The sequence below is a fragment of the Struthio camelus genome, chromosome 1, assembly GCF_040807025.1.
Source record: "Struthio camelus isolate bStrCam1 chromosome 1, bStrCam1.hap1, whole genome shotgun sequence".
NCBI classification, from domain to species: domain Eukaryota; kingdom Metazoa; phylum Chordata; class Aves; order Struthioniformes; family Struthionidae; genus Struthio; species Struthio camelus.
Genome location: NC_090942.1, coordinates 157,086,074 through 157,112,544, shown reverse-complemented (window position 1 = coordinate 157,112,544; position 26,471 = coordinate 157,086,074). Strand labels below are relative to the sequence as shown.

At 37.6% G+C, this 26,471-nt stretch overlaps 1 protein-coding gene across 8 annotated transcripts in view; it reads left to right on the top strand.

The window, feature by feature from the left end:
• The window catches only part of ATP11A (ATPase phospholipid transporting 11A), a 142,787-nt gene that overhangs the window by 110,826 nt on the left and 5,490 nt on the right, over nucleotides 1-26,471 (top strand). For 2 of the 8 annotated variants that reach the window (XM_068926847.1, XM_068926869.1), the window contains exons 19-29: nucleotides 476-727; nucleotides 2,542-2,716; nucleotides 4,168-4,270; nucleotides 4,523-4,668; nucleotides 5,648-5,707; nucleotides 8,027-8,154; nucleotides 9,941-10,076; nucleotides 17,945-18,010; nucleotides 18,294-18,397; nucleotides 20,403-20,568; nucleotides 25,116-25,220. In XM_068926847.1, coding sequence (XP_068782948.1) covers nucleotides 476-727; nucleotides 2,542-2,716; nucleotides 4,168-4,270; nucleotides 4,523-4,668; nucleotides 5,648-5,707; nucleotides 8,027-8,154; nucleotides 9,941-10,076; nucleotides 17,945-18,010; nucleotides 18,294-18,397; nucleotides 20,403-20,568; nucleotides 25,116-25,205 — 1,426 coding nt within the window. In that variant the 3' untranslated portion in view covers nucleotides 25,206-25,220. Of the gene's footprint in view, nucleotides 1-475; nucleotides 728-2,541; nucleotides 2,717-4,167; nucleotides 4,271-4,522; nucleotides 4,669-5,647; nucleotides 5,708-8,026; nucleotides 8,155-9,940; nucleotides 10,077-10,666; nucleotides 10,691-17,944; nucleotides 18,011-18,293; nucleotides 18,398-20,402; nucleotides 20,569-22,650; nucleotides 22,740-25,115; nucleotides 25,232-26,471 lie in introns of all 8 variants that reach the window. The other 6 variants (XM_068926820.1, XM_068926832.1, XM_068926840.1 and 3 more) reach the window with 6 other exon arrangements.

Here is a 26,471-nt window from a genome sequence, read left to right as displayed (position 1 = left end):
AGTATATACGAATCAGTATATTCAAACCATTTGCTTGCAGTTAGTATGATACCTTATTCAGCAAATAGAGAAAAGTTTTAGAGATAAAAACTATGAAATAAGTCTTAAGTAAATGAAGGGAGAATCTTTAAGTCTTAACAGAAAGTCTTAAAACTAGGAGGTGACTTTAATCACTCAGCAATACTTTACTATTTGACTTAATTAACTGAGAGCACTAAAATTGTTAAGTAGTTGTCTTTGCTATGAAGCATCTTGTCCCTTTGGCTCGGAGGTTGAAACTTTGAGCACTTTAAAAGTGTTGAAGCTAATTATTTTTTATTTCTTCTAAGCATTTTTAGATTCGCAATTTGTAGAAAATTCTTGGATCTGAAACCTTTCATTGAAATTTTTTTAGTTAGGAAAATCTTTCAATAAGGACCTCTGAATTTCTTATTTCCAAACAACCTGTCAATATATGTTGTCAATTAACTTTCAGACTACAAGAAAAAGCTGCTGACACTATTGAAGCACTGCAGAAAGCTGGAATTAACGTCTGGGTTCTGACAGGCGACAAAATGGAGACTGCTGCAGCTACTTGCTACGCTTGCAAACTCTTCCGGAGAAATACGCAAATACTTGAGCTAACCACAAAGAAAATTGAGGAACAGAGTTTACACGATGTGCTTTTTGACTTAAGCAAAACTGTCCTAAGACACAATGGCAGCTTAACCAGGGATAGTTTCTCAGGGTAAGGAAAAATTTGCATTTTCAAGCCAGGAATACACTCAAGTGCCTTTTATAATTAACTAACTAAATGATTTTTAGAATAGCTCAAAAGCAGCAAAATAAATGTGTTTCAGTTTCTGTTTTCAGTGTGAATTACTGTACAGCAATTAAGTATAGTTTGTTTCATATATTTGCTTTGTTTTCCTCTTTAATATGAAAACAGGTAGCAAGTACATTTTAGATGCGTTTGCAATTAATTTGTGGTAAAGGCACAACAAGCTAAACAGCATTTGTGATATTTTAGCAGAGTGCTACTAAAAGTCTTAGCTTTATGGCTTGAAACTCAGGGCAAAAGCATTTTTCTTTGCTCTTCATTATACTTTAAAGCCCCATCAGTTTGATCCAGATCATTTGTATATTCCGTTAAATCTCTCTCTTAAACTTCATATTTAAAAATAACTTATTAATTCTCTCTGTTTCGTTTGTTCCACATTTAACTTCAAGTATGCAGATCTTACAACGTATGTTTAAAAGTTTTAACTTCTAGGTGCGATGCCCATTTTCTAGATGTTAAGACTCATCAGAATTTCTTGTCTTTGGCTCCAGAGTTGGAGAACGTGCATAGAGAATAGTAGCAGGATTCTGCCTAGGCGTTCAAAGGCGGGCTGAAAACCTTTCACTATAATCTGTCAAATATTCAGTGCATTGTCTGAATTTCATAATAATAAATTTTCGGTTAATATGGTATATTAATGGTGTTGCCCTGTTTCTGCCAATGGCAATAAAGTGCTGAAAAGTGTCTGCAAATTAGTGTTAAATATAGGTTACAGTAGTTTATACTCTGTTAAAAATAGCTTATGTTCTAGTGAAGACGGAGATGCTTAAAATATATTAAAGAAATTAATAAACGTGATGTTCTTTTGCACAAATATCGGTCATGGTGAAACTGTAGTTGTTGCAAACCCAAGCGCAATAGTATAATCTTACAGTATTGAGACTAGAGCACAAATAAACCTAAAAGTAAGCATACATAGCAGTCACTGCTGAGCCTGAAGCTGCTGTATAGCGCAGACAAATGCATGGGAGCTTTGAACTGGTTAGCCTGGATGCTACAGAATACAGTTCTTGTAGGGTGACGCTCAGGGTAGGCAATAAGCCCACGTTGTTCAGCATATTTGGTTGTGCTACAATGTGCTTCATTCCACAATGGCTGTACTTCTAGCAATGCCCACATTAGCTTTTTTTAAAGCTCGCTCAGGTATACCTGTGTCAGACTTAGCCACCACAATAAATGCAGTGAGTACATACTGTAAATGTAGGCTTATCTGTCCAGGCCAGCAAGTCTCTTAGGCATTTTCTTCAAAGTATGGTTTACTTACTTAAACTTAGACTCTTGAAAAGCATCATAAAACAATGTTTTTTATCTCATCAAAATAGATTTCAGAGAGCCTTTCCCTTTGAATTTTTTCTCTATATTATGTAATGTGGAACACTTCCTGCAGCTCCGTTTACCTCACTGCAGTTCTTTGAGCCTTTTCAAATCAAACTAAAAGGTCATTGCTTATACACTCATACTCACTGATATAGTCACTGAGATATCAGATTTCTATGTTCAAATTGGTGAAATGCTGAATATATTCAACGTAAGCTAGAACTAAAAAATGTTTTGCTAGCAGTTCTGTACAAGGAATTTCCCTCCGAAGTATATTAGTTTTCCAGTATTCCGTACTCATTATCTTTTCATTAATTAATTTTCACAAAATAGACTACTGCCAAATTGAAAATACGTCCAAGAATTTTACAGTTACTCTTCGTTTGTCTTTTGTTCCTGAACAGACTTTCAACTGATATGCAAGATTATGGTTTAATAATTGATGGAGCAGCATTATCATTAATAATGAAACCCAGACAAGATGGGAGCTCTGGTAACTACAGAGAGCTCTTTCTTCAAATTTGCAGGAACTGCAGTGCAGTGTTATGCTGCCGAATGGCACCTCTGCAAAAAGCACAGGTTTGTATTTCATTTCTTAATTGCTCGTTAGCTGAGCAACTATGTAAATATTGAAAGTTAATACTCTGTATGTCTTCTTATGGTAATTAAAACATTAACATTCACTTTTCTGTCTTCTAAAATGGAAGATGCAAAAAATCAGGAAGGGGGAGGGGAGGATTTCTCCTGGCAAGCAATTTAGATAATAGTATGCTAAAATGGCCCCCCGCTGTGTACCTGAATTTGATTCATGTATATACTGTGCACGTTTTATGGTTGGTACATGAAAATACTTACTGAATTGAACTAATTCCTTCCCTTTTAACCTAACAAGCTTTGAATACTGGTAGTAGTCTACTCTCCGTTAATACTAGAAGAGCCTGAATTATTTATTATGGTAGAATGCAATTTCTTCTCTATTTTTAAACACAAGTGGAGAGAGAAGAATACAGGTAGAAAAATGTGTACATGATAATTTTAAAGTACATTTTGACCGTTGTAGATGAGTTTGTAGCAAGTAAAAAGTTTTCTTCCATTACTTGAAACATCTCAGTGTAAGCTGAAGACCCCTTAAAGGAAACAAAACATTAGAATTTACACGTCTTTCTTTCTCTTGGAACGTCATGTCTTTCTCTGAGTGGTACATTTGGTACAGCATATGTAGACACTTAGTCAGTCAAATAAATATATTTAGCCAGCACTCTTTAAACTGTGAGAAAGTTTATAGAAGTTCTTGTTTGCAGTTGACAAGCCAGAGGCAATCATTTATAATGGATAGATCTGTAATCCAATTTTTGAACATCTTCTCAATCAACAGTGTTCAGGTATACTTGGAGTCCTGTTATTGCTTCTGTGTCTGCACAGAAAGAATCGTCGTAAAGGGCACAGTTGTAAATGCAGGAAGTAGCTGTTTATTCCTATGCAAGTTTGTTTTTATAATCTGTATTTAAAATGCATTTGGTCACTTTTGGATTCTGAAATTAACTTTAATATGTCTTTCCTTAAAGCAGAATGCAAAGAACTTTCAGGACCGTTAAGAAAGCAGAATATTTTTGTCTTTAATTTCAAGATTTATTTGAAAATATACACTGTCTCCAGAAACTTGTTCATTTATTAAAGCGCTCACAAAATATTTAGCAACTTCAACAGTATCTTTTCTTCATTATCCTTTCTTCTGCCCTTCTTTTCTCCTGTCCATCTCTTCACTTCTCCTCCCACCTAACCTCATCTTAAAATACTTTGGAAGTGTTTAAAAAAAGAAGAATTTATGTTGGTAGTAAACATTTTTTAATATAAAGAAACTACTGTGATCTTTATGTATAGTAGCTGGATTGTTTTTGTGTCCTTGCACGGAATTTCCTATCTAACTGTGTTGCTCATATTTAACAAATTGTACACTAAATACTGTCTCATGCGTAATAACCAAGCCATTAACATCATAGAGAAGAGTTTTAACTGTAGTTCTTTTCCAGATTGTAAAATTGATTAAGTTATCAAAGGAGCACCCTATCACATTAGCAATTGGTGATGGAGCAAATGATGTCAGTATGATTCTAGAAGCACATGTTGGTATAGGTAAGTGTGCTTTTTAGATTTTTATTTCAAACAAAATGACAAAAACATTTACTCCTTAAAAATAGGAATCAAAGAATCATATTACACATTTTATAGACAACAACTAGTGCATTTACCACAAGTATTTTATGAGGTAAAGTGGCGCTCTCTTATTAGATCAATGTCACAGCATCGCTATATAATTTTTCAAGTACTTGTATCTTTTGAATAGTTCTTTAGTTATTAAAAAGCTTCCTCACTTTTTTTTTAAAGGAATCATTGGCAAAGAAGGTCGTCAAGCGGCGAGAAACAGTGACTATGCAATACCTAAATTTAAACATTTGAAAAAAATGTTGCTTGTTCATGGGCATTTTTATTATGTTAGGATATCTGAACTTGTGCAATACTTCTTTTATAAGGTAGGAGAATGCTTATTCTAATTATTTACATCTCAAAAACTCATATAGTAATACTAACTATATACCATTTGCACAGTCAATAGTACAAAAATGTAATAATTCCATAAAGAGATTTTGTTGACTGGCAAATGCAAAGCTGAAATGGGATTACTGTTGTTACCCAGATGGTAAGGCAAAATAGCTTTTGTTCAGATACATTCTGTAATCTGTAATATGGTTAGAAGTAAAATTTACCTTTTCTCTTTGGTCTTTTCTCCCTTACAAATTCGGACTGTTCTGTTTATTTTCAGTAACTTCTAGATCCTCTCTACAATGGCTTTTTTTTAATCAAGTTGGAAATAGTATTTGAGAACTTAGCATAACTGTAAATTACATTAGTTCCTAAATTCATTGAGACAGTGTAGGCGGAGAAAGTTTATAATGTGTATCCCCCTATTTAGATGATTTAACTGTATCTAAATGTTGGGATTCAGTCTAAGTTCCTTCAGTAAACAATGGAAAGATTGTAGAAAGGAACCTCAAGGAGATAATTCAAGATGTTAGGTGTTTGACTGTATGTGCAGTTATGGAAGGATGAAGCTGGAGGTCACAGCCGGGAACGTTTTAAAAATTTCTTTGCTGGGAACCGTGCTGAGCAGAGTATAAACAACCTTTCTTATCACAGTTTGTGTTCTACTGTGAATTGTACCTTATTTGCTTTCTCTTAACTGCACTGTGCTCCTGGATCAAAAATTCATTGTCCTTGAATTTTGAAACTATAGTCTTATAAGTTTGCTTTCAAAATATTTTGAGTATTTGCTTACAGTACTAGTGTAAGATGATAATGTTAATGTTTAATGTATCCAGGTCTTCTACTGTTCCTGCAGCATTTACTATTGCTAGTGTTATAAAATCATAATATGCATAGTTACAGCATTGTGTACAGCATGTGTATTAGTGCTTATATTTCACCTGATGATTGTGTCACTTTATCTTTCAGAATGTCTGCTTCATTTTCCCTCAGTTTTTATATCAGTTCTTTTGTGGGTTTTCACAACAGGTTAGTCCATTTTTATTTGTCACTGTAAAAATTTCTGTTTGGAATTTTTTAAACAAATAGATTCTTCATGTTCTGACTGTACCTGGTCAGCTGAGAACATTGCCAGGTTAGTTTGCACATTGTAGACAGAAGAGCAGCACTTTTGGTTCATGTGATTTTCAGTGGCAGTTGAAGTTAAGTTACAGAAATTAATTGGATGAATTTTCATAAAAGCCATGTTATTTTCAAAAGTCAAAGGTTACAGGAACACAAAATTTAGGAACAGCAATGCAAAAAATTGAAAGAGCTCAGAGGGTTGTGATCAGTGGCACAGACTCTAATGGGAAGCCTGTAGCTAGTGGTCAGTACTGGGTCCAATCTTGTTTAACTTATTCATCAGAGGGACCTGGACAGGCTGGAGAGCTGGGCGGAGAGGAACCTCCTGAAGTTCAACAAAGGTGACTGCAGGGTCCTGCACCTAGGGAGGAATAATCCCCTGCACCAGGACAGGCTGGGGGTTGACCTGCGGGAAAGCAGCTCTGCAGAGAAGGACCTGGGAGTGCTGGTGGCCAACAAGTTGACCATGAGCCAGCAGTGTGCCCCTGTGGCCAAGAAAGCCAATGGTATGCTGGGGTGCATTAGGAAGAGCATCACCAGCAGGTCGAGGGAGGTGATCCTGCCTCTCTCCTCACCTGAGGCCTCACCTGGAGTACTGTGTCCAGTTGTGAGCTCTCCAGTACAAGAGAGACATGGCAGTACTGGAACGAGTCCAGTGGAGGGCTACCAAGATGATGAGGGGACTGGAGCATGTCTCCTGTGAGGAAAGGCTGCGAGAGCTGGGCCTGTTCAGCCTGGAGAAGAGAAGACCGTGGAGGGATCTCACCAATGTGTAAAAGTATCTGAAGGGAGGGTGTCAAGAGGATGGGGCCAGTCTCTTCTCCATGGTGCCCAGTGACAGGAGGAGAGGCAGTGGGCACAAAGTGAACCACAGGCAGTTCCGTCTGAACATGAGGCAAAACTTCTTTCCTGTGAGGGTGTCTGAGCACTGGCGCAGGTTGCCCAGAGAGGTTGTGGAGTCTCCTTCCCTGGAGATATTCAGAAGCCATCTGGACACGATCCTGGGCAATGTGCTCGAGGTGACCCTGCAAGAGCAGGGAGGTTGGACTAGATGATCTCCAGAGGTCCCTTCCACCCTCAACCATTCTATGATTCTGTGAAAGTGAAATTTCCATCGGACATGTGGACTTCATTAGGTTTGACCTCATCAGCATGTGGAGAGGCAATCCTGAAAGATGAGATTTTAAATCAGATCTTCATTTTTAGAATTAAGAATGAAAATGGAGGAATCAGTTAGTCTTCTCTGGGGCTGTACAGGAATGAGTTCCAAACTTCAGACAAAGAGCATCAATCAGTTATTTGAAAAGGAAAGATAAACACAGAAAGATAAGAGAAAGAGGAACTTCTTGAAACTTCAACAAAAGAGGATTTAATTTTCTACTGGGAGAAATTAGTACCACTTCTTTGCATTTGTGGAATATCTCAAAATAAAGCTCCAGGAAGATTAAAAATGACAGAACTGATTTTTTGATTTATTTTCCAGACATTCACTGAAAGCTTTGTAGGTTTTTAAGAGGCATTATTTGGATTTAGTTACTAAAGTATGTGTTGATAAAAATTTGATTATAAAATTTCCTATTCTTTTAAGTGAAGAATATATTTCTGAATCAAAAGCGGGGTTTTGACAGCAATTTTTAAGGCAAAAATGATCACCAAACAGGTTTTGGGAAATAAACAACCCTCTTTATGAGGTGATGTCGTAAATGTGTGCGTACTAGTTACAGTGATGGTACACATCACTGGAAAAGTAGTACTAAGAAAGAAGGAACAAAGACATTTTGGGCTGTTTTTATGCACAGCTCATTTCAGTCACCTGCAGCTGAAGAACCTCTGGAATACTCTCCCTCTCTCCCTGTATTCCTCCATATTGTATAGACAAGGAGGAGATAAAATGAGGGTGGATATGCTAGAGAGGATTTTCTGTCTCTACAGGAGTCTTCAATTGTTCGGTCTGGGTAGTTCAGAGCTGGTCTTAGTTGAGACCATAGGAGGGGCCAATATGTGGACCAGATTATTAATTTTTGTCCTCCAGATGAAAGGAGTACAAGTGCAGCGTTGTGTCTTATATCATCAAGCAGCTTGTCAGGGGTATTTGCCTCTGTAGTGAAGGGGTATACTTTTGCGATTCTGAACAAGCTGACTCATTGATTTTAAATCAAACATAATGCAGTGGATTGTGCTTCAAAATTGTAACTAGCTAATTTAATTCTTTTTCCTTTGCAGCCTTTATATGATACTGCGTATCTAACACTGTACAATATCAGCTTCACTTCCCTTCCTATCCTCTTGTACAGTCTAATGGAACAACATGTCAGTGCAGACACCCTCAAGAGAGAGCCTTCCCTATACAGGTAAAGTTAATAAATTGGCTCCTAAAGTTTGACTGTTCAGTTGCAGAATCTGGCTCTGTTATAACCAAAGTACTCAGGATTTCTATATCACAAGGTATAAAAGAGCATCGGATATACTGCAATGGAAGAATGGAAGATCACATGCATTGTTTATAAAGTACTGTAGATGCACGTGTATTTTAACATGTATATTTAAATACTGCAATCCAGACACTGTTCATTTGCTACTTCAGTGAGTGAGAGCATAATGCAAATTACTGTCCTACAAATTGAAAATATGATTTATTTTAGGAATATTTATTTCCTCCAGCTATGTATAAAGAGAAAACATACCATTTCCTCTATATACTTTTTTTGTGTTTTGAAGGAAAGAGGGACTGAGTGTTAGAGAAGCTATATGATAGGATATTTTCTGCAGGGTGTCCAACATTGTCCCGTGTATATTGTTGACTCATTTTTAGGGCATTAAAGCTGTGGCTGTTATAGATTTCTTGTTTCAGCCTCTTGAAATACTGTCCCTGCCAGTGATCTGCATGTGACCATCTATATTAGCAACAATGCCCAGTTTTGATTCTCGTAGCTGTGAAAACAGTACATTTTAGAGAGTGGTCATAGTAGATAATGGAAGGGAAAACATTCTTTGGGAGTGGTAATAGTAGCTGCACGAAAGGTAATGATTGAAGTGATACGGGTTTACCTATTTATCTCGTAATTGAATAGGATGTCGTTCTAAGAGGAATACAAGATACTACCGTTGTAACTAAAACCCCTCTTTTTTCCTCTTCTGTATTTTAAATGTTTTCAATTTAGAGATTATAACTCAGAAGATTTTTCATTTTGCCTTTTGGTTTTTGAAAGCTTAGTATGTTTAACAGTCTGCTGCTAAGCTGTCTCAAGCAATAATGAAGTTGTTCTAGGTCAGATGAGGCTAATGCTAGCCATATATGGCTTTGCACCATTTTAGAAGAATATTGCTAATCTCATGGGATAACTTACAGTGAAAAATGACTTCAGAAGGTCATGAGACACAATTTTTGAAGGATATATGGGTGGAAGTCTTAGTTGATGGTAAATGTTTCCAGCTACTATGTGGGATTTTTGTAAATCTAGGTTTTCATTTAACTATATTCTGATTTGTTCTGACATGTTTTATGGTAAATGATAGAAGAGTTAAATCTGTACTATTTTCATTTTTCTGTAATAAGAGAATGTATGTTAGTGATCAGTTCTACTTTTGATCAATCCATGTATTTTTTGTGGGAAAACATTCAAGAAACGCGTTTTGGCTTGAAGGTTCAACTGAGCTGCAAAATCTTCGCTATTCATGTTTCACATAGAATTAATACTTTGTTTTGCCCTAATATTTTGTATAAAAGTACCCCAATGGGAAATAAAGTGGAGTCTCTAGGGACCTCTAGTGTTTTCATTTACAATTTATACTGGATCATCAGCTGCACAGCAGGTACTGTAAGCGAGATACCTTTTGTAAAGAGATTGAAATGTAAATTGGTGCAGCACAGGAGAAGAATTAACTCTAACAGTGGGAATAAGCAGAACTACAGGCAGCAGTTAAAAGGGTTCAATAAAAATTAAAATGAAAAATAAAAAGTAGCTAATCAGGAAAGATTTGGTTGTAAAGTGGCAGATAGTTGTCTTGTGGAAATGTGAAGTTATCCCATATGTGCTGTCTCAATTCTGTTTCCCTCATAAAATAGTTTGACTGGTATCATTTGTCTGGACTCTTTTCAATGTGCTAATATGAATGCATGTATCTTGTTTAACACAGAGATGTTGCCAAGAACGCTTTGTTGCGCTGGCGTGCATTTATTTATTGGACATTCCTAGGAGTGTTTGATGCTGTGGTATTTTTCTTTGGTGCCTACTTCTTGTTTGAAAACACAACCGTAACCAGCAATGGACAGGTTAGTGTTGGATTTGATCAGACTTGATGAAACATAACTTTTTAAATGTCAAGTGTTCAGTCATTGCGAGCACAGTTTAATTGTTTTCTTCAAGACTTCCAGCACAGATGACAACTGTTTGATAAGTTACGGTGAGATATCTGGGTTATCTGTTTAGCAAATCTGTATTATGTAATAGGAGTTCTGTATATCAGCAAATAGTGGCATGGGACTAGATACAACTTACGATAAATGTATGTCATGTATTTGAAGTATTCCTTCAGAATTTATAGCATAACATTTCTGTTTTGTGCTTAACATGCATCTGATGAATATTTGATTAACTTATTAACTATGTATTCAGAAAAGATCCAGGTACAGTAGCTATGAGTGATCACGCAAGAGCTTAAATATAACAGGCTTTTAAAATATTTTAAATATTTTTACATATAGCAGCTTAAACTATTCTATCTCTACTTGCTTTGCAGTCACATGAATGCAAATTATAAGGACCTTTGCATTTTATTTATTTTACCCATTGATATTTTGGTCTATTTTATTTGTGTGCTTTTTTTTTTCTTTTTGCTACTTGCTTCTCTTCCTATCCTCAGCTAATGACAACCAACACTCACATGGTAAGACTACTATGGATTTGTCATGATATTCATTTCATCTTTCACTGTTCTTTAATTAAGCTGTTAATTAAAGAACAGTTAAATATTTCCTACAACTATTGAAAAATATTACTTAAACCTATTAATGAATATGTTCTTTATTGCTACTCTGTAAGTTCTTAAAATATAAAGAACTTATATAGGGTATAAGGTGTGTTAAGGTATATGAGGAATATTAAACCGCCAAGAACTTTCAAAAATAGGTAAGTTTTTTGCTTCCTTGCATTTTATTACTGTTCTGTGCTTCTCTGCAGCCTGTATTTTGTTCCTATCTCTGCTATAGAAAATGTAATTGTAATTTATGCTATAAAATGCTTCAAAGGAATTAGAAAAGACCCACAAAGTGAGAGAGAAAACAAACTTTGCATAATTGTGTTACTTACCTGTAAAATGTAAGTATACATTTTTTAGAAAAGCAGTATTCAGATGTCTTTAAATGCCATCTTTGTGACATTCATCAGTGAAATGAACTTTTATTGTCTGAGAGACCATGTTAGAAAGTTAGTTTTCCTAAGGATTGAATGACTTTCCTTTAGACATAATTATACATTGCAGCACTTATTTTTCTGATACATGATCTTCTCTGTTCTGACAGTGATGTTCTGTACAAATATCGTCAGTGGTTAATAATGCAAATGTTCTGACTGGGTTTCTCTTTAAAACTTTAGCACACTGCTGCTGCTGCATATATTGAATTAAATTGTTGATGAAGTTGTAAAACCACACTACTGCCTGATCCCCACACTCTGAAGGTGTATTTCTAGAATTAGGTACCCATGTTAATATTGGATGATAAGAGGCTTTTCTGGGTGAGAGAATCAGATGCCCTTGAGTGTCAGAGTGGTTTAGAAAATTCAGTACCATCCAGCATGCATGTGTGTGTATGTATAAAAAATACAGATACTGATTTGCAATTTTTAAGACTTGAATATGTTCATATTCAGGAATAGTCAGAGATATGTACATCAATTCATACATACATTCATTAATGTTAGTTGGTATTTATTTTCAAGTTTTTAAATTATGCTTATGTCTGGGAAAAGTCAGTGAAAGATTTCATCTGAAAAGTTTACTGCATAATGCATTATGCAACAGGCAAAAAGTAGAATGCTGGGAAGGGGATAAAAGGGTTGAGGGCAACACTAATACCATAAATGGTACAAGATGATCCAAGTTATGTTCCAAATTGTTAAAATGGGTGCTGAATCAAAAATTAGTAAATATTCTTTCCCTCCAGAAGTGAACTCATCACCATTTTTGCAAAACTCGTACAAATTGAACAAAGTGAATGTCTTTCACTTCGATTGCGTCTTGTGGCAGACTAGAATTTACCTGTTATTCAGCTCACTACCAAACATAAGCCCCCACAGTACTTAGAAATTTGGTTAAAACTGTTTGAACTCTGTAGAAAAATGTTACTAGAATACTGGAAAAGTGTATTTTTAATCACTGAAATTTACTTTATAAATGCCTATTTCACTCATTTCCTGGTGAACAAAACTAACACGACAAAGATTGTCTATCATTAAGTTTTACTAATTTGTGATAATGCTTTGTGCACGGTGTTCCAGTTTTGGTTATGACATCACAGTTAGTGTTGTAAAAAATACAGTCAGAAACCAACTACATAGGAAGGTAAGAGGAAAAGAAGGCATTGCAGAAGTGATTGCAGATTGTAAATGTCATCCTAGTTTACCCATGTAATAAAACATACTTCATGTGTGATTTTTGATTTTAACACTTGATGCACAGTGTTTTAAATATAGTTAAGTTGGATTCAGAAGAAGGTAGGAGAAGTTAAGTTAAAATGAGTAACAGAATGGGAAATACAAAACAGCAGATGAGAAGAAAAACGGGTAGGAACATGGAGGATACAACAAATACAGTCACAGAAGGAGGGGGAAGTCTTGGATAGGCTGGGAGCAGATCACAGAAAAATATTTGTTAATCAACTGGATGTTAACAAACGGACTTATAAAAGCACGGTTCACAGCCTGAAGACATGAATAGTATCTTGAGATATTCCATGCTGAAAGTGCCATCACCTTTTGTAATTGTCTTCATCCCAGATTGCTGTGCTTATCTTTCTCTGTGCCTAAATTAGCAGCCTCATGGAGTCTGCAGGCCTTGTGCAATGACCTCATAGCCTGAGTCAAAGACATGAGTAGATGAAGGGTTTAGTTGCAGCTTGATGCTTCCCATCTTGCCTGTCACCTAGAGACAGGGGAGGGTTGTCTCAACTTTTTTTATCTAGCAGCTTTTACTGGAAATATGGACACATCTGTTCAGTACCCAGAAACTCAGACTGACGTGAGGATCTCCAAGAGATGCCTGATACAACATGACAGTAGTGGAAGATCTAAATGCAAGCAGAAAGTCAGTAAACATTGGCATAATTTCAAGTTCCTGACCAGATTCCTGCAGAGTTTTAAGTACGCTGATTTGTTTTAAGGGCACACAAAACAGTGTAGCATGGACATGACCCTATCAAAATCAAATTGTAGTAAAGTAAAATTCAGATCAGAATCCTGCAGGTATTGTGCACTTCATCTTGTTTTCTGTACACTTGATTACGCATTCAGAAATTTTAAAATAATGAATAAAAAATTGTTTATTTTGTAAATTATTTTCTGTTCCCACGTGATCAGATTATCTATCTCAGCCTGATTCCCTGCAGATTTCTGTCTTGTGGCTGGCTGTGATCTCCATTCAGAGTTTTTCCCAAGGCAGGGGCATTTGTGAGATCTCTTGTCCATGTGGATCCCCAATCACCTAATCCTGGGTGAGCTCATATAGAATAATTTAGGTCTGAAGGGACTTTTGGAGGTCATCTAGTTCAGTCCCCTGCTCAGTGCAGGGCTGACTAAAATCAATTTGCTCAAGGCCTTGTCCGGTCAAGTTCTGAATATACCTGAGATTCCACAACCTTTCTGGGCAACCTGTTCCAATGTTTGTCAGCCTTCATGGTAAAAACAGTTTTCCTAATACCTAACCAGAATTTTTCTTGTTGCTACTTGTATCTGTTCCCCTCATCTTGATACTGTGTCTCTCTGAGAAGAGTCTAGTTCTGTCTGGTTCTATCAGTATCAGTTAGTTGAAGACAGCAACCAGGTCCCCCGCTTAGCCTTCCGTTCTCAAGGCTGAATAAGCCCAGTTCCGTAAGCTTCACATCATGTGCTCCAGCTCCCTTACCAGCTGTCTTCATGGCCCTGCACTGGACTTGCTGCCACAGGTACACCCCCGCCAATAATTTATGTGGTTGGCCGCCTTTGCCACAAGGGAGTTTTGTTGGCTCACGTTAAGCTTCCTGACCACCAGGACTCTCCAGTCCTTTTCTGCTACTTTCCAGCCAGTAGGCCCCAGCCTGTACTGATGCAATAGGTTATTTTGTTCCAAGTGCAGGACCTTGCATTTGCCTTTGCTGAACTTCATGAGGTTCCTGTCAGCCCAGCCCATTTCACCAACCTATTGAGGTTCCTCTGCATGGCATCCCTCCTCTCAAGCACATCAACTGCTTCCCTGCAATTTGATAACATCTACAAACTTAACTGACGGTGCGTCATGTTACATGTTCAGGTTGTTAATAAAGATAAATAGTATCGGCCCTAGTGTCAACTCCGGTAGAACACTATCACTAGTTACCAGCTACTAGTTGGACTTCATACTGCTGATCACATCTCTGTGATGTGATCACATCTCTGCCTGGCAGTCCAGCCAATTTTCCATTCACCTCATACTCCACATACCCTAAACAAATCAGACCAATATGACTATAAGAATGCTATGGAAGTCTGTGTTGAAAGTCTTGCAGCTTTTCACTCTTACTGGAGGCATCGAAGAATTATTACATTTGGCATACCTAGAGAAACTCATTTATAGAAAAGCTAACAAAAGTAGCCCTGTCAGGGGTAGGAAAAACAGCATAAAATGTTAATTCAGATGGCCTAGTAACTGAAGCTATAAAGACAGTAAATATTTACAGATAATGTTTTTTAGAACATTAATAAAAATGAGATAAAGAACTGGAGCCTGAACAGCTTTGAAGAACAGGAAAGAATATGTTTCACTGGTAGGTGAAAGTTTTAGTTCTGAAACAAATGTTATAGGGATCAAAAGCTGCCATCTTTCAACCGCTGACATATGTAACATGAGTGATAGACAGGCATTCCTGTCACAGAAGCATCAATAGAATCAGCATTGGTAGGGCTTCTGGGAGAAACTGTCAGCAGCAACACTGAGAATTACCAGTGCTGTCGTGCCTAGAAATGTTACTGAACACTGTCATCCTTTCAAATCGATAAGTCACTTCCATGTGACACTGTGACTGGATTTGCACAAATCTGTTTTCTCTACTGATTGTGGGACTTCAGTCTCCTTGGGTAACAAGTGACGCTTTTAGCAGAATCATAGAAGTGTTGGTTTGAAGGGACCTCTGGAATTCATCTAGTCCAACCTCATGCTAGAAGCAGGATTGTTGCCAGCATGAGATCAGGTCAACTGTGGCTTTGTCTGAGTCTTGAAAGCCTCCAAGGACAGGGGTTCCGTGACCTCTTTGGGCAGCCTCTTCAAGTGCTGCATTACTCTTACAGTGATTTTTTTCCCCCTAATTTGCAACCTAAACATCCTAACATGCAATCTGTGGCCATGGGCCCTTATGTCTTCTCTCACCTATTATCAAGAAGAATTTGACTACATCATCTTTGTAAATGTTTGTTAAATTATTGTGGGCAGCTATTAGGTTGTTCCTTAACTTCCTCTTCACCAGACTAAGTAAATTAACTTGTTCAACCCTCTCTTCATAGGAGAGCTATAGATCTCTAACCATCTTGGTGGCCTTCTGCTTGATCCTTCGCAATTTTTTCACATCCGTCTTGAACTGAGGAGCCCAAAATTGGACGCAGTGTTCCAGGTTCAGCCTCACTATTGCTGAGTAGAGGAGAATAATAACCTCTCTTGATCCAGTGGCTAAGTTCCTCCTAATGTAGCCCAGTTTGCAGTTGGCCTCAGTTATACTGAGAACATGCTGTAGATGTGCATTCAACCCGGAGTCCACTGTAATCCCATTGCAACTTCCTTTTCAGCAGGGCCACTACTCAGCCAGTCAGTTCCATTACATGAGGAAAACGTATTCCTCCCTACGTGTAGAACTTTGCACTTTTCCTTGCTGAACCTCATAAGATTTCTGTTGGCCCACTTCTCAAGTTAATGGAGGCCCCTCTGGCCCTTCTCCCGTTCATTATGTCAGCCTTTTCCTCTAGCTTTGTATCATCTGCTGATTTGCTCATAAATGCTCTGAGTGTCATCCTCCCAGTCACTGATGGGAGATAGTGAACAATATCAGTCCCAGTATCAATCCCTGATATAGTTCACTGCTTACCAGCAGCCAACCAAAGATCAGCTCACTGATCACTACACTTTTGAGTACAGCGGTCCAGCCAGTTTTGAACTCAGGTGGCAGTCTTATTTGTCCAGGCCCTGCTTCTTCAGCTTTCAAATGAAAATGCTGTGGGAAAGAGCAAGAAAAGCCCTGCTAAAATCGAAATAGATCACACCCACTGCTTTCCCATCAACTACATGGCCTGTCATTGTGTCATGGAAGGCAATCAGGTTGATCAGATGTGATTTGCCCTCGGAAAATCCACAGAGTATTCCTGATTATCTTTTCATCCTTGATATGTATAGAAATGGATTCTAACAAGATATGATATTTGCAGGGATCAAGATGGGGCTGACTGGCATGCAGTTCCCGAGTCTTCCTCCTTGCCTTTTTTATTAAAGGTGAGGCTTTCAGCCTTTTTCTAGTCCTTAGGGAGCTCCCCTGACCACTTTGATTTTTCACAGATTACAGACAACAGCCTTGCTGTCACATGGACCAGCTCTTTCAGCATACTTGGGTGAATCCCATTTGGCCCTATGGACATGAATGCGTGCAGATTCCAAGTGATCCCTAACCTGGTGTAACTGCTGGATATTCCTCTCCTTCCCAAACTGCGCTGTTGCATGCAGGGAGCAGGCTTTACCTTCGAAGACTCATATGCAAGGTGTTCAGTACTTCAGCGTTTTCTTTATCGTCTTTTTCTAGGTTGCCTCGCCATTCCATCAATGGACCCACATTTTCCCTTTTAAAACTAGGATACCTGTAGATACCCTTTTTGTTACCCTCAACACCCCTCTCTAATCTTAGTTCCAGCTGGGCTTTGGCCTTTGTGATTTTGTTCCTTTGTACACAGGCAGTGCTTTTATACTATTCTTTTGATGCCTGCCCTTGTTTCCATTTCTTATGTTTCTTTTTTGACTTGTCGTTCATTGAGAAACTTGCTGCTTGGTCAATGATGTCTTCTGCTGAAATTCCACATCTTCCTGCAGAACAAGGTTCCTGAGATCTCAGCATTTCTCTCTCTAAAAATCATTCAGCTCTCTTGGGCACCCCTCTGTTCCATGGCTGCAATTTCCTGAATAAAACAGTCTGTTTTCCTAAAATACAGTGTCCAGCTCTGCTGCTTATTTTCCTAACAATTCTCTGGACCCTGAACATGGTCATCCATAGCTGCTGCAGCCCAAGCAATCCTCTGTGACCACGTTCACCACCAGTACTTCCCTCCATCATCATGAATGATCATTCCTGACCACTTGAAAAGCTGAAGGTTTTTTGTTTCATTATGCAGATGGGGAGAAAATTAACCACAGTTCAGAAGTGTTGTATCTTAAAATGTTATGCAGAACATTTATGTACCTAACATGGCTTTGCTGGTTATCACGTTCTTACTTGTACTGTTAGTGCTCTACATAACACACTGTTGAACCTCCACGAAACTGTGAGACTGCAAGGACAGCAGAGAAGTGAGGTCAGAGAAACGATGGCCAAGAAGACTCATGAAATCACTGCAGTTCATTTGGAAATCTCAGTAACTCATTAACTGTGCTACACTTTGTTTTTATAAAGAAATATACCTATAGACTTTGGGTTAACTGCCTTGATTGTGTGTTTTTACTGTATGTAGTCCGAAGTGCGTACACACAAGAGCATGAAGCCAAAACAATTTGCACTGGATAGGACGTATAAGAATTCAAGGTTGTTGCTTATTGTCAGTTCATGATACAAGGCAATATATGAGCTTTAAGTGTTTGTTTCTAGACAGTTTATGATACAGTGTAAGGATATAACCTATAACTGATATTACAGTGTAAGATATTACCTATCACCATCTTTTATAGATGTTTGGAAACTGGACCTTTGGAACATTGGTGTTTACTGTGCTTGTATTCACAGTTACACTGAAGGTAAGGTATGCTATATTTTTTCCACTGAAACTTTATTGGAGTTTGTTTTCTTATGGCTGCTTGCTAATATCAGCCTCCCTCTGCAACCATCCTTTTGAAGTTATAAGTTTAATTACAGGTTTTGCCATCTGTGCCTTCTTAACCGTGCTCAAAATTGAAAAGCTTTTTTGTTAACTAATTCTGTGTAGAATCCTTACCTTTTTCAAAGGATGTAATTTTAGTTCACTCCTACTGAGTATTCTGTTGCTTCTTGATAGTAATAACAAATCTGTTGTTTTTTCAGCTTGCACTAGATACACAATATTGGACATGGATAAATCACTTCATGATCTGGGGATCACTGCTATTCTACATTATCTTTTCTCTGCTCTGGGGAGGAATTATTTGGTATGAACTCAAGTGTAAACTGTATTGCAAATGTTATTTCAGAAACCGAAACAGAGTTGTTTGTTAGATATTTCACTTTTTTCCCCCCATGCAAAATTCAGTTTAGCTTTTATATATTGCAGAACTTCCAATAGCAGTCACATTTAAACACATCACATCATTGTAATGCTGATTACAGAATGCTCAGCTCTTCTTTCACTGAAAAATATTCTTAGAGAATAGGCTGCTAAAAATATTCTTGGAGAAGACTATGAGAAGAAGAATATCAGACCTCAGACTGTCACTAAACCTATCTCAATACTTTAAATAAATAAAACAAGACCAAAGATTGGTTCAAGTGGTCAAGGCTATCAATCTGAGGCAAAATGTCACAGAGTAGGTCAGATCTATGCTGCCAGGGGCTAGCCACTCATAAAGCATGTTTTGTCTTGCGGGGAGCTTGTTGTAACAGTCTAAACTTAGGGCCAGGGAGTGAATTAACAATGAAGCCATATGGATGGCCAGGGGCCATGTGTCTGAGGTCATTCCTTGTCCTCTTTTGTTTAGTAAGATAGATTTACCGTAAATGTCTGAGCAGCTATTTCTCCTACTGTTGGTAAGAAAATGAGCTCTTTAAGAAACAGCATAACGGCTGCCCATAGCTGATTAAAAAATGTTAAAACTTTTTTTTATTTAAAAAATGTCCATGCACTTGAAACTGAAATTGTTGGGAAGGAGACTTAAGTTGAAACACAGGTTCAAGTTCTTATTTTGCCTGATTGCCATCAGGAAGTTGAATTTGTGCCTCTGACCTGTAGAGAGTTCCCAGGTACACAATCTCCTCTTTTAATCTCTCCTGCTGGAGCTTGTTCTACCTTGTATGCATGAATAAACAAGTTGAGGGACCCAAGATAAAACAGAGGCTACTTGTTGCATGGTGATTGAGGTGCCAATTAATTTGGAGTAAGGATTTTAATTACAGTGATTCCTTTCCAAATGAGTAACCAACTCTCAACTCCAGGATATTCAGTAGCATCTTTTTTTTTAATAAAATCAGATCTCAGTTTCTTCAGCATCAGAATGACAGCAGTTTGCATAAGTGATATTTTTCCTGAAACTGTCAGCCCTGCCTGCTCTGTGTTAGAGATGTCACTATTTACATGCAGCAATGTATTTAAACGTGCTTAATTTTTAGAATGCAAGAACTTATATCAAATTTTGGAGAAAAGCTGAGATGTGGTTATGACAGTATGGAAATATTTGGGCTCTTTTAACAATTCTTCCATTTACAGAGCTTTCTAGTACAGTATGTAATTACGTGCAGTAGGACTTTACAACAGCAGCATTGCTACAAACTGTCTGTTGATCTTTGTTCTCAGTAAGCATGGACTCTAATTCCAATTACTGTAAATATAAATGGCTGTCATATACCTTAAACCTTCATTAGTAGAAGCAGTAAGGGCATTTTAATGACCATTAAACTGCCATGAAGATACAGGGAAACATGCAAGTAAGTGAAGACAGGCAAGTGAAAGCAGTGAGCATAGGAGAAGATAAAAATGTGGTGAATAGATTGGGAAGCTTAACATGAAGCCATCAGAGATGCTTGGGGGTGCTTGAGGAGTAGAGGTATGAAGAAGGGTATGGTTGGCAACCCTTGCTCGGATGATCCATGCAAGAGAGTGTGCAATGAAAGAGGAAGGAAGTAATGGCAAGGAGGCTGTGAGAAGAAATATAGAAAATATCTGGGGCAAGATAAGGAGTAGATGGAAGAGCATAAACAGAGAATAAAAATGTAAGAGAGAGGCAGCTTGCGGGGGAAGGATGGCATGATATTCCCCTACACCCTGGAAGACAGGAGGAAGACAGTTCCCTCTAGTCAGTAGATGTCCAGATCTCACTTGGAGAAAACTAGGATGGATGAAATTGCACTACTGGGGCATTTCATGACTATAATAATATTTATATTTAACATTGCCAGCCTTTCTCTCATGTACTGAATTTCTATTTAATCTTTTCCCACTAGGCCTTTTCTCAATTATCAGAGGATGTATTATGTGTTCATACAAATGCTGTCTAGTGGTCCTGCATGGCTGGGTATAATTCTACTCATAACTGTCAGCCTTCTTCCAGATGTTCTTAAGAAGGTTTTATGCAGACAGTTGTGGCCTACAGCAACAGAAAGAATCCAGGTAAAAATTATTTTTGTTGTATAGTCATTTTTTGTACCACAGGTATCTAGTAATTAGAGTTCTTTCAGCTTTAGAAACAAGCTTAGAGCAGGGGTTCCCCATGTGTGATGTCTGTCATTGGTTGTTTACTAACTACTTCCAGGTGGTATGGTGAATGAAGCTGCCTGTTAGTTACTTATGTGGAAGTATTTACCTAAACCCTGGGATGAGCCCTGTGCCTCCTTACCAAGAACCACTGGGAAATCAGCTGATGAGGATGGTGGGAGATAGGTGTACATCTGAACATGATTCCTGATTTAAGGAAATAAAAAGGGCAAGGGGATGGGGGACCTCAGTGCAGGTAGGGAGGTGTGAGGGAGAAAATAGGGACATGGCCTGGATAGTTTTAAGCTGTGCAATAGGAAGCTGGGGGAGGGGAAGTTAGGCCTCTATCACCGCCTAGGCACAGAGCCTTGAGTTCTTATAGAGTATTCAGAGGTGCTTCCCACACCCATAACTTGAAGTAATTGTCTTTCAAACCCAGAAAATACATTTGCAGTTATTTTACTGCATTAAGGAAACTTTTAATATGGGCATTTCAGCATTTGCTAAGTTGAGTGTAGTTGTCTACAAGCTGATTTAGCTAAGCTAAATAAGTTAAGTCCAAATTAAAACCCAATAGTAAGAGAGCATGTCATTTTATTGAAATCCACTTTAAAACAGAGATGTGAACAATCAGTTGCAATCCTGTAGCAGGGGAACTCTACAGCTGCCTGTGTGTTTATAGTTGAACAAAACCTAGAATTTATATACTTAATACAAATGTGATGAATATATAGTGCGTTGGTAAGGACTATGTAGTAAACTCATGTCAACGTTCAATTGTATTGCATGACCTATGCAATATAATATTTCCTTAGTAAACTATTTCATATTGATACTATGCCTGTTATAAAAACACGTATTTAAACTTTATTCATATTCTCTTAAACTTTTTTCCTCCTCTGTAGTTCATATTATGTTTATTTTGCCTATTCTGATGCATTATCTCTAGAAAAAATTTCAAATATATATTTGTCATAGTAAACTGCACATGCCTTGCTGTCCCAATGAGAAGACTTATTTTTAAATCTGTTGTTACCTTTCTTCTGATCAGCCCAACAGGAGGAACTACTGCATTAATACAGGTCTCCTCTCCTGAGGCTGAAAGGAAAGCCAAATTCTGTGGGAAGCATAGTACTAGTCTGAGGCCATCAGGCTAACCCCATCTGAAGGTTTTGACTGTATTTTTGGCCTCAGCAAACTTTCATATATTACATATGTTAAAAGGTGTATGGATGGTAGAGGTGTTGAAGCTGAAACTTGCATTACTGCCCTTGCTCTTTTCAGCACGTTGACTGCCATTGATAGGTTAAATTAATGAGTTACTAGTGACTGTTTGTTGATTAGTTAGTATTCTAATTTCTATTAGAAAAGATATTTTGCATTAGGAGGAAAGGAATAAAGGAGCTTCACTTCTAAGGAAAATAAAATTTCCTCTTTGGCAAAGGTAAAAAAAATTATGTTCCAACATCTGTGAAGTAAAACCAGTTGCCATTGTTTTGCATTCCTTGAACGTACAAGAACTATGAAATGCCACACTTCAGGCGAGAATATAGCATTTCCAGGCCGATCAGCATGTAGCATTTTTCTATTTAGATATCTGTAATAGATGCCTGTACAGCATTTATGCTACTTGTAGAAGTTGCTCAGTGTAGTTCTGCATGCTTAAATTTAAAAGTTTAAAGTGAGAATGTGGATAGATTAATGCAAAAAAAAATAATATCCTGACAAAGGTATTACAGCATTTCTCATTGACGTTGTATGTTAGCGCTGGAAAAGAATCAGTTGTAAAGCAGACTTTTTGGCTTAACACTGGCAATATTCATTTTTGAATATTTAGTAGAAAATCTTTGACTTTTAACCAGATATATCCCTTGTGTTTCTTCCTCCCTCTCTCTCTTTCCTCCTGTCTTCCAATCCACTCTGTCTAAATAACTGCTACCTTGCTTTAATCATAAATGATGTGCACGGTTACTTCCTACAATCTTCTGGGGAAATCAGACTAAACATCAGTGCCTTTCTGTTGAGCAGTCCACCATCTTTATGCTTTCTCAGACTTCAAGCAGTCTAAGTTTCTAATGGAACAAAAGGTGACTTTTTTTCTGCCTTTCTGCATGCTTGGCCATTTCATTCAAAGGACAGTAGAAAATTTATCATCAGAAGTTATTTACCATACTCATTTGTCTCCATTTCTGATTCACGTGTCAACTATACTTTAAAGAATACTTTTCATATGGATTTTTCCTTCTTTTGTTTATTTATCCCAAAGAACCTATGAATCATTGTCACAATCCATCACTATCACTACACTCTGTCATCTTTGCCACTGTTATTACTGAATTTTACATAATGTTTCTGCCTCAAGAATCTTGGATTCCCATTTTAATCATTGATCTATCTGTAGGTGAATGCATGTTGTGACTAAGTGGAATATTCACCACACAAAGAAATGATAATACCAGTTATGCCAATGTTACTAGCTTAGTACAGAAAATGTGGTACTGGAAGATATTGAATCGAACTTTCAAATATATGGATGTACCTCCTCTGCTGTTGTGTAAGAATATGCAGCTTTTTTTTTTTTTTTGGCAAGTTATTTCTAGCATATATTTTCAAGCCAAGCTTTCCTTGTATTCCATTATATGAAATTCTGTGGTTCTTTCTAGAAAGAAAGTAGCCTAAGATCCAGAAGTATATACTATTTAATTTAATAATGAAGTAGGAAAAAAGCTAGTAAATTTTGGCTTCAGTGAAGTTTATAAGAAAGCTCTTTTTAGACTGAGTAGTAGGAGACTGTTGTTTTCCACTTCAGATTTTATATCTTTATTTTTTAACTGGTTAAAAAATACATTTTCTCTCTCTTTCTCCCTTCAAAGATGTATAGTCAATAACAATGACAGAAACTGCATACATCACAAGGAAAATACACAATGTTGTTTTCAGTGTTGAACATTTTGGCTAAAATTGGCTTGTAGGCGCCTTAGGATTAGTTTGAATGGGGCTTTTAACCAATTATTTTTAAACTTAGTGCATTCATATACACTACATAACCTTCTTTATAATAAAAAAAACTTCTGGAACAGTTGACAAGTACAACACAGGACTAGCTAAAAGCTAGCTTTTGTTAGGCTAGAACGTTGGTTCTGCAAAAGCTTTGGAGGAATCTGTTGTCTTTGAGTAATTCAGGCCAAAACCTGCTCATGTCTCATACATGTGACTGTTCAACTCAGTGCATCAATCTGAATTTTGTTCTTTAACTGGAAGAAAAGAGCAGGGGTTCTATGGGGTTTCTCTCAGCCTTAACTGTTAATAACCAGTAGGGTTTTTTAAAATATCCAAACTGCATTAATTTGTTGTGGAAAATATAAATTACCCTCTTTTCATTTTTTAATTGTCCCTGTCAATTTACAATGATTCAGTAATCCCAAATATTTTCTAACTGAAATACCAGGTGTTTTGATTGTGAGCTGTAAATAACTTCTGTGCTTTCATTCCTTTTTAAGAAATATTTTTCTTTTCCTCTCAACTTCTGACTGACAGTTTTTTACTTCACTTTCACTTTAGTCACAAGATCAGACCGTCAGCCTTTTTATGAAATCTCTACCCTTTGCCACTCTTGGGAAACCCAAAGTGGCTCTTCTGCTTTTGGAAGCCTCTCTGGGGATTTGCCATTCTTCTGTTCCTCAATGGGCTTAGCTTCTGTTGAACAAGAGCACAGTGGTCTTAGAAAAGTAGTGACCAGTACACTGTTGCCTTTGTTGTGTGTTGGGCTCCTCCTCTTTGGAAAACAAAGAAAAGGATGCTGCTGTTGCAGTATTTGAATGCCATGGAAGAAGTTACCTTGGCAGCTCTCCCATCCTCTTTCACCATGTTGTAAATGAATAAGCTGTAAGTTGCCCTTCATTACCATTGGGCTCTGTCACCTTTATGCGCAGTACTCCCTTCACTATACACGTTGTGCTGGGGAGTAGTGAAGCAAGACGTCTGCTCCTTAACTTGGAACGCCTGGTCTGGCTGGGCGAGAACACCTTGAAAGAAATACTAGGCCAATGTGGCTGCCAAATGCCCTGTAGGGCACTGCTCTAGTTACAGCGGGCGGACATGGCCTTATCAGATTAAGGGGAACTCTGCAATTCAGTACAGGTCATTGTCGGGGGGAAGAACACATAGCCCACGGTAGCTGGTTGTGGTACAGTTTAAATACTTTTGGGAGTAACTAAGTATTTTTTAACAGAGTTTGGAATGGAATTAAAAACATCCTCAGTGTGGCTCAAAGAGTTAACATCAGGATTGAGAAATAGAAACCTTGTTTTACACTGAATAACCTTTTATTTTTTAATCTCTCAGAAAATCTGCCACTTACAGGACCTTGGTACAGTAGTTACTCTTGTACCAAATGGTACAATTGATTCACATTTCCCTCATGTATTCAGCAAGAGTCTCAGTGTTTTTCCTCATCCTTGCAGAAGAGTATGAGACATAAAACAACCCTAAATGCACTGGCGAACAACGATGGGCCACTTCTTGAAGGAAATCTTTCAGCTTCCGAGGCATAATTAGATCAAAGCTAGGTAACAGTACTGTACGTGTTGCCAGTTTGGATTAATTTCTATTGGTGAACTGTGCTATTTACAAATCAACTGTTTCCTCCAGAGTTTTTGCTGCACTTTACCAATATTGTTATAAAAGCATTATATTTTACTTGGAGAGCCTAGTATTGCAAGAGTTTTTGCAAAGAAACTGGGTATTCCGTATCCCAGGTAAGATCTTTCTGTCTCAGACACAATAGTGTAACGCAAAACAATGTGTCTGCATGAATCCATGTACCTGTATTAAAGTCCTGTTAATACACTGGGTGCTGTGTGACATCTCTTTTATAGAACGGCAGCCATTATTGCAGAATGTATTCTCATTAGAATATATAAAGTCAGAAGTAATTCTTGCTCATTAGCAGTACATCCGTCATAGCTCAACTTCTTGAATACATATATAGACCAAATACAGACAGTAAAATAGGAAGATAGCGATATCAAAGGAAGCAGGTTACATGTGAATAGGACCTTGTGTCACGAGACTGAGGCTATACATCTGACAGTATCTACCATAATAGTATGGTCTGTATAGACCAGTGCATCAATGCATTGCTGAATCAACAGAGAAGCCTGGTAGTCTTGCCGAACATCTGAAACAGGAGCGTAAGTGGTGAGCTCCTAAAACCTGAAAAAATTAGGGCAGGAGAATTAAATATTCTGCTTTACGGTATCTCCTTGCCATACCACTCATTACCCCAAGTGTAAGTAAGAATTTAACACTTTTAACTCAAATACATTTCCACCTGGATGCCTCATCTGCTCCAGTCCGTTCACACTCCCTTGACCCCAAAAAGCAACACACGATGAATTAAGTGAAGGAGCAAAGCACCCATATGTGAAGAGGGAAAATGCAATGCAATGAGCTGGTGTGGGAGAAAGTGGCCTGGGCTGTAGGACTTAAAGGTAGGTAAAGGGTTCTTTTGATTTATTTTTAACGTCTACTAGAGGAGAAGTAGTAGAAAGCCCCCATTTTCTTGAGTAGTGTTAGGCATAGCAGATTAAAAGATAGCAGGTCTTGGAATCCAACATTTTTTGTGTGGAAAAACACAATTTTGTTTTTAGAGATACTTAGGGAAGCTAAAGTGCTTCGCTTTGTAGCTGGAAGACTAGGAAAAGTAGTATCTTATCAGTGTTTGAAAACTCAGGTCTCTAACATTTCCAAAACAAAGTCTGCTTAATCTGTTACCTGATTATCTGCATTTTTCTATATTAATGTTGGTATTTGGTCTA